Source organism: Dromaius novaehollandiae, chromosome 2 (genome assembly GCF_036370855.1).
Source record: "Dromaius novaehollandiae isolate bDroNov1 chromosome 2, bDroNov1.hap1, whole genome shotgun sequence".
Classification (NCBI taxonomy): domain Eukaryota; kingdom Metazoa; phylum Chordata; class Aves; order Casuariiformes; family Dromaiidae; genus Dromaius; species Dromaius novaehollandiae.
The window spans coordinates 80,537,667-80,553,303 of NC_088099.1; the positions used below are offsets into that span (position 1 = coordinate 80,537,667).

At 39.9% G+C, this 15,637-nt stretch overlaps 1 protein-coding gene across 7 annotated transcripts in view; it reads right to left on the reverse strand.

The window, feature by feature from the left end:
* Window positions 1-15,637, reverse strand: part of SEMA5A (semaphorin 5A) — a 315,605-nt gene that overhangs the window by 219,989 nt on the left and 79,979 nt on the right. For 6 of the 7 annotated variants that reach the window (XM_064506843.1, XM_064506838.1, XM_064506837.1 and 3 more), the window contains one exon: window positions 4,633-4,831. In XM_064506843.1, the coding sequence (XP_064362913.1) occupies window positions 4,633-4,765 (133 nt within the window). In that variant the 5' untranslated portion in view covers window positions 4,766-4,831. Of the gene's footprint in view, window positions 1-4,632; window positions 4,832-11,096; window positions 11,240-15,637 lie in introns of all 7 variants that reach the window. The other variant, XM_064506844.1, reaches the window with a different exon arrangement.

Sequence of the window (15,637 nt, forward strand, 5' to 3'; positions counted from 1 at the left end):
AAAAAAAAAGGCCTACATTTCAGCAGGGAAACACACATTTGCATGTGTGGAGGTAGACACCTTCTTGGAAAGAGGGGGATCTTAAAAGAGGGACTATGCATCATCCTGGTTACTCCCATCACATAAAACACACCACACTGTACATTGCAGGGGCTGATCCTGTCAACTCGTCCCATACTTAGAGGTCTGCTTTTTATAAATCTGATCCCTGTAATAGCTCTCACCAATTTTAAACAACAGAAAGGAAATTTCCAGCTTACCACTGAGACACAAAGTGCCTTCTTCTATTCTAGAAAAGATCTAAGACAGAATTTTAAAGTTGAAACATGTTCATATCTAGAATAGGCTTTCTTATTTGTTGTTTTAGTTCCTGGGAAGGGTAAAAGGTTCATGATATATTCATAACATTAATTATGCAGGTGAACAATTTACACCAGGATTATTACTACCATGTATGTGAAACAAATACAATCAAAGAGATTTTTAGGTCACGTAGAAAATCCATCGAATGTGTGTATATCTCCCCTGCTTCTGCAACTTCTATTTCCTTTCCTCTTTGACTGGAAAACTGAATATTTGAATAAAGGTTCTCAACTGGTGCATGGAATTCTTGCCCTTTGATATCAGAAGATGTATCAGCATCTTTCAGCTAAAAATGTTTAGCTGAGAAAATCAGTGATAGAAATGGTATATGCCCTTCTACAAAAGGTAGCTTGACAGGATCATCATGCAACTGAGTAGTTTTTGATGGGCAGTGGGACAAAAAGTAAGCTCTTTTAAGAGAGATGCTCCCTTTCCATATTTCATCATGACAACTCCTGGGGACTACTTTTTCTTTTTATTAGTTTTTTGCAGCTGTTCATCCATACACTACAGCAGATTCTCACTCCATTAGTTTCATATAATAGTTTATAGTCCATCTACCATGCTTCGCATAGTCCTCCCAAAGGAAAACAGATCAAATAAATATATTGCTATTTTGGCATACCCAAAACTACAAAAAATGGTCTTAGTCAGTTATAAATAAAACAAAAGAGTTGATATCTCTGTAAAGTTAGCACTGGAGTTCAGGAAAGTACCTATCACACAGTAACAATCATACTGGGCCTTGGCTGGTGCTCAGTACCCTGCACAGCATTTAGCACTGGCAGATCTGATATCATTATAAGATAAGTTTACAGAATGGGCTATCAGTTTAGCAGTCAAATAACAAGTTTCTTAGTTGCTGACACTTGATTTCAGGACCCTGCATTACTCCAGCAGCACTAATATTGCCAATGGCTATGGCAAGTCATTTTCCTGTAGGCATTAATAAAGTTATTAAATGCTGCAGGAGGAATACAGCAATCAAGAAGAGGGCTGATTGAGCCCTGCCAAAGCTGTTTCATGGCAGCATCATAAAACTACAGCAGTATTCATTCACCAGTAGTTCTTCCCACACATACCTCTTTTTCATACTTTAATACTTCAACCAAGTGTCCAGTAGTACATTCCTAAAAGCTTCAAAGAAAAGCCTCTGTCTTAGTCACCTTTTCCTTTGGTCTGTCATATTCTTCTGTTTTCACTAAACTAGCAGCCCTGCAATTACTAGTCAATTGCTGCATGCCTACACCAGCAGTTACCTAGCTTTCACATACACCGTATACTGCATTGCAACTATGCCCCTACACGTATTTCTTAAGATTCAATGAAGGCTCCCTAAAGATTATTCTGTTGTATATGAGCTACAGCTTGTCAGAGCATTTTTAAGTTTTTTTTTTTTTAATACGATATGTCCGTTCATAAAAGCTAAGATGTGTCATGGGTATGTACTGACTGATGAGATTTCTACTGCAAAGGTCAAGAGGCGGTCTGGCATTTAAAATCTTATCAGAAATCTCACATTAACAGTCTGGAAATAGATGTTTCTACATATTTCTGCTTCCCATATATATTTAGAGAGTATTCTTTACACTCCAAACACAGAATGCAAAAAACCTTTGGGATTGTTAAAATAAAATGTAATTGTTGTTGTTCAGTAAACTCCGTGACACACTCTGTGGCTACACCAGAAGATACAACTTAAACAAGATGACAGAGAAGGTCTCTATACCCAATCCAAAGGCAGTGAGCCTTAGCATAACTAACTTATAACTGGAAGGACAATGCTAGACATTAAATATGACAGGGAACAATAAAGGCCTTAAAAGAAGGATTGTGCTAAATTCACGCTACTTCCCTAAATGCTGGCTGAAATTTATGGACAGTGTCAGATTCATAAATCAATTCATTTCTAATCGACTTTCAGTATGTTGCTGTAGTAATAAGTCTCAATTATTTGTTTTTACAGTTACATACTCAAAAAATATACATGCAATGAATGCTTAGTTCTTAAGCATGAATGCTTAAGCAGTTAAGTGCCAGACTTCATCTGTGCTACTTTAATTTACAACTTTTTGTATGTGTTATGATAAAAATTATGCTTACTCTTTTTACAGAGACAAACTTTTTAAACTGTAATGCTCCTTTTAAATTGCTATATTAATGGAAAAAACTCAATTCAAATAAATAAAAATTCTGATTAGTCATTAAATGCTTCAAGTTTTTAGGTACTGCCTCCTCCAATTAGAAAGACCATCTGTGTCAATACTTGGGAAGACAAGTACATTTATTAAGACACTGGCCTGGCTAAACAGGGAACTTGTCATAGAATTCCAATGCAAAAAGGCAGTATACATGAGGTGAAAGCAAGGACAGGCTACCAACAAGGAAATTAAAAATACTGCTTGGGCACATAAGAATGGTGTCAAGATAAGCCAAAATTCAACCAGAGTTGAGACTTGCAAGGCACATCAGAGGCAACAAGAAGATCTTCTACTGCTACAATACCAATAAAAAGTTAAACAAGGAAAACATGAGTACTGCTGAACTGGGTAGGTGATAGAGTGCTAGCAGACACAGATAAGGCTGTGGGTAGGTGATAGAGTGCTAGCAGACACAGATAAGGCTGAGGTACCTCACCAACAAGGTTTCCCAGACCACTCACAATGTGTTTAGTGCGAGGGTTCAAGAACTGCCAGCAGTGGCAGTGTATTGAGTCAGGGATGACTTGCACGAACTCAGTCCATACAAATCCATGGGGCCAGTCAGGCTCCACTCATGGATTTTGAGAGAAGTGGCCACTCTCCATCTCCACAAAGTCAAGAGAGGTCTCCAGTGACTGCAGGAAAACAAATGTGGGAACTACATGCCAGTCAGTCTCACTTCAGTTCCTGAGAAAGTCATGGAATTAGTTCTCTTGGAACGCACTTTTATGGACATATGAAGGAGAAGGTGACTGGGAACAGTCAGCATGGATTTACCAAGGGTAAATCATGCCCAGCCAACCTGATTGCTTTCTGTAATAAAATGGCAGGAGCAGTGTCAGGAGGATAAAAGGAGCGGTGGATGTCATTTATCTCGACTTCAGTGAGATGCTCAACACTGCCTCCCAAGATATTTTTGTATGCAAGTTAGGATGTTACAGTTTGTCTGTACAAATAGACAACCAGATAGGTAAAAAGCTGGCTGGATGAATAAATGTTTCATGGGCTGTACTCTACCTAAATGCTGGTAACAAGTGGAGTATCACAGGGATCAATCCTTGAACCTGTCCTGTTTAACATCTTCATCAATGACCTGAAAGAGGTGACAGGGTGCACTGACTGACTGGCTAGGGAGCAGCTCTACTGAAAGGACTTGGGTGTCTTGGCAGACAGCAAGCTGAACATGAGACAGCAAGCATGAGTGTGGCCTTGCAGTAGAGAAGGCCAACAGCATCGTGGGCTGTATTAACAGGAGCATGGCCTGTTCAAAGAAACAGGATCAAGGGGAGAGATTATAAAATCACTAGAAGTATCTAGGATAATGCATCCAGTTTTGGGCTTCCTACTACAAGAAGGGTGTTGATACACTGAAGTGAGTTCAGTTCTGGAGCACCTAAGGTATAAGGAGAGGGTGGAGGAATTGGACTTGTTCAGTCTAGAGAAGAGAAGGCTGTGAGGGGGACCTAATAGCAGTTTCCAAAACCTATGAGGTTATCAAGAAGATGAAAACAAGATTTTCACAGTGGTACATGACAGGAGGACAAGAGACACCTAGCCAAAGTTGAAACACAAGGTTCAGACTAGCTATAAGGAAAAAAATTTCTCCGCGATGAGGACAGTCAAGCTGTGGTTGCCCAGAGAGGTTGTGCAGTCTCCGTCCTTGGAGGTTTTCAAGACCAGACTCCATAAAGCCCTGAGCAGCCTTGTCTGATCTCACAGCTAGCTCTGCTTTAAGCAGCAGGTTGGACTCAATGACCTGAGGTTTTCTTCCAACCTGGACTATCTCATTAGAGTATGATCCTAATTCTGTATTTTAATTGCAGAGGAAAATAAATGATCCATCTCCCTGACACATTCAGCACCAGATTGTAAGCAAACTTTGTAAACTTGTGTTTAACCTGTATGGAACATAATCAACATGATTCTGTAACATCACTGCATGCAAATTTTTTCATACCACTTTACAGTACAAACAGAAGTTTCCAGGAATGAAACTACACAATCCTTAGCCTATTTAAGGAAAATTTGTTAGCAAGAGGAAAAGACATTTGTTGCATTTACTCCATACCTTTGTATGCAATAACTGGGTGCTCAGCTCTGTGGCAATGGGTATCTTCTGTTGTTGTTGACTCCAGTATACCTAATACCCCAAGTTCTGCCAGCAGCAGTGCAAGGAGGCAGCTTCCTTTCATGGTGGTCATGCTGTCCTCCAAAGCAATCACTTCTTCTAACTAGGAAGTCTTCTTGAACTCATGTGTGAAAAGCACCTGGAGAATTCAAAGAAATTTGCACAATCACTAGAGTAACTGCCACAGGGGAGGGGAAAAAAAAAGGCAATTCTTTATGTTTTAAAATGAAAATAAATTTTCATTTTCTCTCTATGTAGAATTTGACTCCTCAAAAGTCTGATATCAGCTGCTTCTACAATTACTTCATAAATTTACCATCAGTTGCATACATTGGGAATGATTATTTCTTTTTATTGCCCAGCAGCATTGAAAAACTGTTATTCATCCCTTCTTTTTTTTTTCTTTTTTTATGTTTCCTTTTGTAATTGTGACGTACTTGAGGATGGAGGAAAGATAATATACCATAGCTTTTTTTTATTATTATTTTGAAGATACAGCTAATGAAACAGTGCTTTTTAAAGTAGAATTCATCCCCAAAATGAAGACCTTTAAAAGGCTCTAACCAAGTTGTTGCTAAAAAATAACCTGTTCAGAGTACTTGTTTTGTCTTTCACTAAGACATTTTTGCCAAAGCTACTTCCACTTAAGACACTGAAACCTAAGGATGCAGCTAGAAAAACAAAAATCTGCATCGACAGGAATAATTTTGCCAGTAACTTCAAAGAACAGCAGCAGACATACAGTTTCCATTACAGAGGCATGAAGACATATTATGCTTTTTCTGTAGAACATAACTGGGCTTCAGTCGTCTCAAACTCTGTTAGTTTAACAACCAAAGAACACCTGTGGGCTTCTATCTGAGAAGGCAATCAAGAAGGTTGATGGCCTGTCCAGTCACCACGTACCCGAACTCCACGGAGACACTCCAGGAGGAATCAGGTCTCAATCACATCACATCATGCTTGTTATTGCAGTTCCAAATCTTGGAGTAGGTTCCCCCCATCCAGACACTCACTTGACAACAGGAGACCAAACCCAACGTAATGCATCGGAGAATGCCAACAAACCATCACTGTTCCATGTTCACTTGGATCCACTGCGCCTCATTCTACCTTCCTCACAGACAAAAGAAGAGTATTTGACTCCTTGTGAGTATAAGGGAGGACAGGAATTGGTCTTTCATGTTACTGACCATTTTGCCAAAGGAACAGCCTTACAGGATGTATCAGCTGCCTATCCATAAAGCACGTACAGCACAGAAGCAGTAGGGCAAAGCTCACCTCAATGCTCTTGACATACTTCTGGTTTTACAGAAGTGAGTCGCTGTGGTTCTGACATTTGCTTAACGCCTACCTGCTTGCTGAGACTGATGAAAAGGTTGCCTATTGCAACCAGGTTCTAATTTTGGAGACTCCTTTCTAGTAAAAACTAGACAACAATCACCAAAATAGTAATCGTATTCATTCAGTACCAGAATAAAGTTGATGAAGTCTCATCTCCCTAACTTTCTGAAACATCCAATAACCAGACACTTATTTTGTAAGTAGCAGAATATTCACGGTGCCAAAATGATACGAGTTCCAATAAAATTCCCTTAGATTTATCATAGTAAACATTCCAAGCAGTAGCAACCTAATGGTGTGACTCAAAACACTTTGCCACAGGCAGCTTGACCAAGTCCCATGCGGTTGCATGTTGATAGCACACTGTTTATGAGACATCGCTGCCTTTTAGGACAGGAAGACTGGAGACTTCAGATAACTCAGTAATGGCAGAAATGTCATTCTGCAACTTAATGGAGCCATTCAGGAAAAAATAATCAGCAATACTGACTCCTAATATGTTTGATCTCACCAAATTCCACTACGTTGTTTAATAAGGTGGAAACTTTCTATTTGTGTAAAGCTAACAACCTAAACACAAACAAAGGACTGTTAATCAATAAATACTCCACAGTAAGACCATTGGGTTTTAAAAACTACACTTAGAAAGCAGCATGAGCAGTAAAACATTGCTCCATAACATGCTGTAGCAACTGCCTAGGCTACTTACAGAAAAGAGTGACATAAGATGAACTGCTCCTCTCTTACTACTACATATTTTCTTCCTGTAAAAGCTTTTCATCTAAGCATTGGACACATCTAATCCTTATTAATTTAAGTCAAAACAAATAGATGACAGAGATAATACATCCGAGCAGTAGACAAATTTAATTTCTCTGCTAAATTTGCTTAAGTTTCCAAGAAAAAGGCGAGGGGGATGCTTTTTGTCAGTTAAATTCAAGTTGCTACCTTTCTAAGTAGCATGTCTTATGATGCCATGTTCCAATGTGAATTTGTCCCTATAAATTGCTTGTGGCTCACAGCCGGCAGTATCTGCTCATAGAAATTCTGGGCACTCATGTATATAGGGGCATAAAGCTCCTGTTCCAGTGTTTCTGCAGTTCATTTTCTGCAAGGATGGCATTTCAAGCATTATGTACCATTCTCATCCAAATTCAACCAGTTTACGTGGGCTATATCAGAACGAAAGGATATTACTAACGTACAGATAGTACCAGTATATTACTGCCAGGTAGTTCTAACCCAGGTTTCCATAAGACTATTTACCTGTATTTAGGATGCACAACGAAGGACAAATACCACATCACAGACTCTCAAAAGCTGTTTTTCTTGCACATAGTGCAGTAGGGGCTATTCCAACACTTAGGAATACAGTGCATTTACACTGAAGAAACAGCAATTTATTTCTTTTAACTTGTAAAGTCTCAGAAAGACACGTAAATATTTATGAACATACTGGAAAGAAAATGAACAGGAATTAAATTAAATATTTGTACTGGGAGCTCAGCCTTCTGTTTCCCTGATTGTAAATGAAGCATCTCCCAGTCAGGCTCCTATATCCCAGCCAAGTCTCAAGAAATAGTTCTACCAAGAATGCACTAAAAATGGAGAACCCTCTGGGAAAAAGGAAAAAAAAAAAAAAAAAGAAGGACTATTTATCTTCATCCAGGTACTAGATCTGTAGATATTTATGGATGCCTTGGTTTCCATTACAAAAAAGTTATTGACTTTAATGGGGCTACTCATGATATTAGTAAGTGCTAAGATTTAAACATTCATAGATTTGATGTCTTGCATATCGCATGCATTACGAGCGGATTTCTCCCCACCTGCCCCTGTGTACAGGAGAACTCAGTCAATAGCTGAAGACATGAACATCTTCACAAAAATACCTTTTCTCAGAACTAAACCACTAAATCCAAACAGCACCCTTGGGAAGGACAGGTTATTTAGCTGTTACTGTTGGTGTTAAATATGTCGTTTAGGTGTTTTGTCACACTGTAGGGGAATTTGGGGGACAAAGAACTTTTAAACCCAGATGTACCCCTTCTCCCCCTGCATGCATCTCACATGGTAAGAACGGAGGCAGCAAACACTTCTTTCTCTCAATGAAAAGGTCCAAAGAGAAGACTAGACTTTGAAGGAGAGAGGAAAATGGATGTGAAGGCACTTCCTGATAATACATCTCAAAGAAAAAGAGCAACAGGTAAGTAGCTGATCTTTCTCCCTCAACCTCTGCCTGTTTAAATGTGCATACATGTTGTGGATAACTGCAAGGAGAAGCTCACTTGCAACTAGGCAGAGCAGGGGCTTCAGAGTCCCTAACTAAACAAGAGAACAGTAAATCAAGTTCACAGATAGCAACTTCATCACGCATTCTCTCATAAGGAAAGGAAAAGTTTTAAGTCAGCTGAGCAGCTAGGAGGAACAGGAACACACTGAACACTTCATTACTGTACAGTATGCACAGAAGGAGAAAGGAAAAGTCTGGAGTCTGCACCTAAGATACTCCTAGAGCAAAAAAACACACACAAAAAACCACACACACATACACATACACGCAAAAAAACCCCACCCTCCAACTATCTGTGCTCACAGACATGTACCCCCAGTACAGACAGACACCTAGAAAAGCACTCTCTTTCTCCGCAGATTTTGCAGGGCGTAGATTGCTCCCGTTTACTCATCCTTGACTGAAGACTTCTGCACAAGTTCCCTCCCTGCCTGAAGTACTGGTGGTAAGAAAGAGCCTGTGCAGACAGCACCTGAACTCAGTGCACCCACACAGCTCTGAAACAGGGCTCCTGAAACTCAAAAGTCTTAAAGCAGGCATAAGGGTCTCTCCTGAATTCACCCTTTCTCCTTACTAAGACTATTGTGCTAGGAAGCCATGCTTAGCCTGAGGCATAAGACTTAAAAGCCAGGAGAACCCTAAAGATAAAAAGTTTAGGTTAGTTTCCTTGTACAGTTTCCACATACAAATCTCTCTCAGAGGAACAGAACAATAAGAGTTACGCTGACATTCTTTTTAACTATTGCTATACTTTTAGGAGCTAGCGCATAAGAACTACATTATTTGTATAGTTTTTCTAGAACAAATTTTTATCAGATGTCTGACAAGTTACAAGCCCATAATATTATCTGAATATGCAAAAATTAAAAAAAATATAGAATTTAATATATTTCCATACAGGTTCAGCTTTATTATTTTATTTCTATACGTAGAGGGACTTGTGTGCTTACTCTCTTTTCCTCAATTATTTTTTTGGATCTAGTTTGCCTAGAAGAAATGTGAAGGTGAATGAAGCCCATTAGGTAACAGTATTATTTCCATGAAAGTAATATTTATACAAGCATTTGAAAAGATCTTATTCAAGGTTTTCTATTTAATTGAGCCAACAAGAGATGCCTATTGCTAAAAAGAAAAAAAAAAGAACAGCTAAGCATACAAGGCACGTAGCTGTGACTGGTAGGTCCAAGCAGATTCATTAGACATTATTCTCTCCAGGTGCTGAAGCAATACATTCAAAATGAAATAATCAGGCCATGAATATTTCTAGGTCAGTTAAAAAAAACCACACTCTTTGAATTACAGTTTACCTGTGAATATAAACTACAGTGGCTATTTTTTTATTTAAGTAAGTTGCTCTATAAAAAAAGTTGCCATATGAACTGTAGCCATCCAGCAGCAACAACGATTTCAAATAATTATCTCTGTTGATACTGTAAGTAGTGGTTTAACAGTAATTTCCACTAAATGACCAAGTGAACTTGTGTCAAAATGAACATGCAAACAGAGAAGTTTGGCATGGTTAGAAGATGCCTCGAACGGTCCTGAATATGTGCCTCACAAGTGGGTCCAGGGTTTCTTTCCACGCGCATCAGTGTGCACTCTAGCGGACGCTGCGGCTGTAACCTGCCATGGGAGAGCCATTTCTCTTCCCCTTTGTGCTTTGTTCCACACCAAAAGAATGAGCTGCAGGTATACAAAAACAAGATTTGACGTTTATTCTCCTAGACAATCCTCTCTGCAATACCCATTGCCTGGTGCCCCCCTTTGGATTATCTTTCATCACTTATTTATCTCATCTTCCTTCAAAATGAAAAACTTTTTAGAATGAAACAGGCTCATTAAGTATTTGAGGCCTGACTAAGCAAGGGGGAACAACATTCAAACATGAAGAGGCAACTCTCTCAGGGCTGCACATGCTTACATGATGGCAGATCGTATATTTCTTTCTGAAATTAAGCTGGCCATTAATGAACAGTATGCATCCAACATTTAATAAGACTGCAGTGCGCATTAATATATTTTGTCATATTCCAAAAACCAACTACTTGCAAAAAAATTCAGATTGTAAGACAGATCAGTTTGATAAAATTTTACTCATACTAAGTACCTTCTTTGAACAACACACTTCTGTTTCATGCTCGTGCACAAAGATAACTAATTGTTTAACAAATGATACAGACTACACATTGTACTGTTGCATTAGAACAGAATTATGAATCAAAACAAATAAGTTGCTCCATACTATTAGTGTGCACACCGTAAAATAGTTACCAATAATTATCTCATCTTTAATCTTACCAGTTTTCTTACACATACTTTGTTTGTCCACTGTACTGCTAGCGGTACCTTTTCACAACTCTGTCTAAAGAGCAGAACATTTACTTGCTGCTACTGATCCTTTAACGCGATGTGGCGGACAGGGAGGATTCTTGTTTTCTCTTCAGCCAACAAGCCCATGGCACTGTGCGTAGTTAATAAACCCGCCTGCAAACCCCAACGCAGAGCACAGACAGTCGCGCCGTTACAGAACGGAAGCACACGAACGCTGTGAGGACGTAGCTCGGTGACTATTTTTTGCAATGGCTCGATCCCTTAGGACAAACTCCTCAAGTTTATATAAACCAATCGAGAGGAGGAGTGCTAGAGAACAGAAACTATAAGAAGGCACTGACAGCACCCCTACCTAACAGATACCTTTCCAAGGTGGAGGGGAAGAGGACTAGGACTTGCCAAAACCAGAATTTTCAAGGAAAACAGTATTTCTTACCACGTGTGGGGTGGCTACCAGACACACAGCCAAGACCTGAGGAGATGCCTATGCTCTCAGTTCCCACTGCTGGCGACAACGCTGAGGACACACCATGGGACCTGGCTGGGACACGGCGGAGGGGACAGCTGGGCCACAACCATCTAAAATAAAAGTATTCCTTTCTGTTCCAGAGAGAAATGCAAATGTTGGGTAACAAAAACGTTTACATTTCACTTTTCTCACAGAGGAACCGTGATTTTTTTTTAGTCACTGCTCTCCTAATAATATGTATACACAAGCTGAATAGATACCAGAACACATTTATACTTGTTACCAAAAAAACAGTCATTCTTACCATAGTGATTAATCCTGTATTTCTGTCAAATACGCAGATAAAAACCATACCTCGTCACAACATAATTACTTTGAGATAAATCCCGCATTTAATCTAGCTTTAGAAAAACAATTTGCACATCATTCAGACACACAATTCTATCACAGCAATAGCTCGGAGACGGAGATGAGAGTGGCGGATACAGCACTTCTGTTTCAGGGAAAACAGCCAAACATGCAGCACAGCGTCCCGCCGCTGCACCCCGCTGCTGCAGCCTGTGGGGCTGCCACGCCAGGCTGGCTCCTTCCAATTCGCAGTCCCATAAAGCGAGGGGCAGCCCCAATTGCCAAACTGGTCACCAAGCTCCTTCGGCTTTTTTAATAGCGCCGTTCATCTCCGCAGTGGCACAAACGCAGAGATTTGCACGAGACGGCCGCCCGTCGGCCATCATCGATTAACGCAGCCAAAAATCAATCCTTGAACTCGTAGCGACGTTCTGCCAAGAGCCTGCTGGTATCTGCAGCCCACAGTGACAATTCATAAGAAGAAGAACCTGTCACCAAAGCTCCTTCTCTGCCTCGGTGCTCCCAGGCCTCAAATGCCCACGTCCCCCTGCCAATCCCTCCGGAGCCCCTTCCCCGCACATCACTAGGGCCCCAGGGCACCCACGAAGTCACCGCTTCTGGCAACACGAGGGCACGCCGAGAAGATGGACGGAGGCATTCTCCTCATCAGACCAAGAGTTACCCCAGGCTTCGCTCTCCTTCACAGAATAGCTCTAATGGGAGAAGATTAAATGGTAAATACCAGAAATACAGGCCTGAAAAGTGGAGAAAGAAGAATCAGAGTTCGAAGCCAAAGGGAAGAAATAAAGAGAGGGAAAACGAGCCAGAAGAGGGCAGAAGCGACAACAAATGCAGGAGAAGGAAAGGGAGGGGGAAGAATCGTAGCAATTCAAAGGTCCACACAAACATCCCTGTATTTCATCTTCACCTGTCTCTCTCCGTCACATCTGCCTGCTCCTTTTTCAGCTGATCGCATTACTGGCAAACCGAGCACCTTTTCTCAGGGCCCAAAGCATAGGCAAGACCATCAGGATGGCATGCAACACAGGTTGTTCTGTAGTTTAAAAAAAAAAAAAAAAAAAAAAAAAAAAAAAACTCTCTCTTGTAAGCTCATTTGGCTGTATAACACTCGCAGTTGTTGTGAGTAATAGCAGGTCAGCAGCCAGTCCTTCCCACTGGATCCTATTGATTTTAAAAGCTTGCATAGCTCCAACCAAGGACTTGGCAGCACCATAGAAAATGGATCCACTGATGGTTATTTGATACCTAGACACTCCTATCTGGCAAAGTGAAACTCCTGAACATCCTGGACCTGATATGGGAAACACATTTGGGAAAAGTAACCCTAGATGCTTGCCTGGTTCTTATACACTTCCCTAAACACATGCTGTTGTCTTATATTGGAGACCAGATGCTGGGCTAGGTGGATCTCCAGCCAAGCACAGCCCATCTTATGTTCTGCAAAGATCTGAACTCTGCACCATGTAATGTTCACAGGTTGTGTTTTATGAACTTTTGGTGCATACAAGTCAGTATTTATCTATTATTCATAAAGCCTAGTGAAAAGTGAATACACATACCTGACTGCTAAGGCAAGAAGAATCCTCTGCATGGCTTTTTACAAAGTACGTGTGCTGTGACCATACAGAGAAACTGTGTCCAGAGTAGCCAGCGCACTGCATTTTTTCGTGAATACTCCTTCAAACAATTAATTAGGAAGCCCTACGGTTTGGAAAGGCTTCTTTTGGTTACAGCCGAGTCAGCAAAGGCCTCAACATGAACACTCATGTCCTTATCAACTGGACTTTCTCACACTGTTAACCTTCACAAAACGTGGTAAAAAGTGAAGTTTCAGAAGCTTCTTTCCATCTATCCAGCAATGCTGTTAATGGCTCTTACACATATGTGTTCTAAATGTCTCTGGCACACTCTTGAGAGAAAAAAATAATATGTAAAGCTGAGGACAACAATTTGAAGGCTATATGTACTTTTAGTTATGCTGTCCCCAAATTAAGATGCTATACTACATATTTCTACACCTCAATACATGAAAGTCTCTCATGAAAAATCTTATATTAAGATTTAAGGCGTAAATAACAAAAGCATGGCTCTCCACCTCATTTAGCAGAGATTCTTAAGAAAAACAATGACCAGAAAATTAATATATTTTTTAACATTTTTACTATATTTGCAGGCATATGCATATGGCATTGCTTTTTCCTTTGTTTCAAATTACAGGTTTATTTCACATAATTAACTAAATATTTTTGTAGAAGGGCAGTAAATCTAGAGAGGAACCACTGCAATGGTTCCTCCTACTTGCTATTTATTGCTACTTATTATCTTCTAGTAAAAAAAGGCATCTGTGCTCCCTACATAATACAGCGTATGTTCAGAGGCATCTGCTATTTTTTCGACCCACAGAAAAAGCGAACTTTGAAGTTTCTCCACTAGGAATCAAGAACCTATGCCAGATCATAGTCACTATTACTAGTAAAGCTGCAACTATTACTTCTTTCGCATTAGCGGTGCAGTGACGCTTCATAATACATAAAACAAAAATTACTCTTAAATTACAGAAGCTCACGATTTGAAAGCTGGCCATGCACTTTGTTTTCTACCAAAACATTCTTCCTTTTCCTCTCACATTACTATAAACCTTCTTGTATTGGCAGCAAGTTTAAACATGATTTGACTGAACAGAGGGCAGTAGTCTGGGACTGTGAGGAGGTCCATGCAGCAGAGGACAATGCACCAAGATGACCACGAGAAAACATTTAGCTGGATAGAGGGCAATTTTAATTAGCCGAGGGGAGAACAAAGAAGATGAAGGTTAGAGCTGGATGAAAATTTGTGTAAGATCCTGAAGATGCATAAAAGTAATTTTGAGCAGGTAGAAAAGAGATAGTATGGAAGTAACGCAAGTTTAGCTGTTGTATTCTAGATAAACTGGGAAAAGGCAACACACAGATTGAAGCTGTACATACTGAGTAACTAAGACAGAAGATCATCACATCACTGATCATCACTGGAGCCATCCAGGCACACTTTTTTCTATTTGCAAATTGTACAGGATATTATGTCAGAATGTTCTCTTATATGGATGCAAAAGAAGGCAGAAGAAAGACCGTAATACAGGAGCTTCAAATAGTTGATATTTTTTAATATCCCGCTAAAAACAGTAAACATAAAGCCAGAAAAAAGGTTTGTATCACGTAGTAAGTCACTACATAAAAAAAAAAATCTTGAAAGTACTTAGGAATTAGCTTTCATATGGACTTAAAATAAGCACATTTTGAAATGAGAATGACCAATCTAAAGGACAAAATTGCACTTCTAAAACAAAGCTATCAGTGGATAGTCTGCACATTAATACCAGGCAAACTTCCAAAATAAAGATTATGTTTGAGTAGCTAGTACTTAAAAGAACTACTGTGTGAGCTCCAAAATGTCATGGAATGACTGCTGTGACAGTCTGCTTCAAACAAATAGTACAGAAGAATTTATCCTTCTCATAGCGGGTTCAGTCCTGAAGCTCTTTGGTACAGTTTTATCAAGCAGTGGTTCTTAAACAAATTTCAGCAATTCACGGTGTTCACAACTAACTTAAATGCAATGAAAGAGAATACACCCTCATGTGGCAAATCCAGTCAGCACCCTTTGCAGCTGCATTTCAGCCTCCCACCTCCTCTCCACTCCTAGCTGATGGCCAGCTTCTCATTTGTTTCTTTCCATCAACACCCAACATAGCTCCTGTTTACAGCAACAGCGTGAGTGACAGCCAGAGTTAACAGACTGACATGAAGGATAGGGATGGGTGAGGAAGCTGAGAGCTCCCATTTCCACACCAATGTTATGGAAGACTTTTTCTCCCCATCTATTTATATGCAATTTTTCTATCAAGATAAGCACTCAAAACACTTGTTCACCTCACCAAACTTCTTGAGTCCTCTTTCAACTTTTGTACAGGAAACAGAAATAGCATCCTACAGAGAATGTTTAGCTGAACTGAATCATCCAATGTCTCTACAGTGATTCTACAAAAAGCCTAGGAGGAATAGGCTACTGGCTCACTTTTCTTGGCTCTGCACCCTTACCACTGCAAAGATGATGATTTAGTTTTTTGTATATCAGCAAAAGTTTTCCCACACAATTATAAA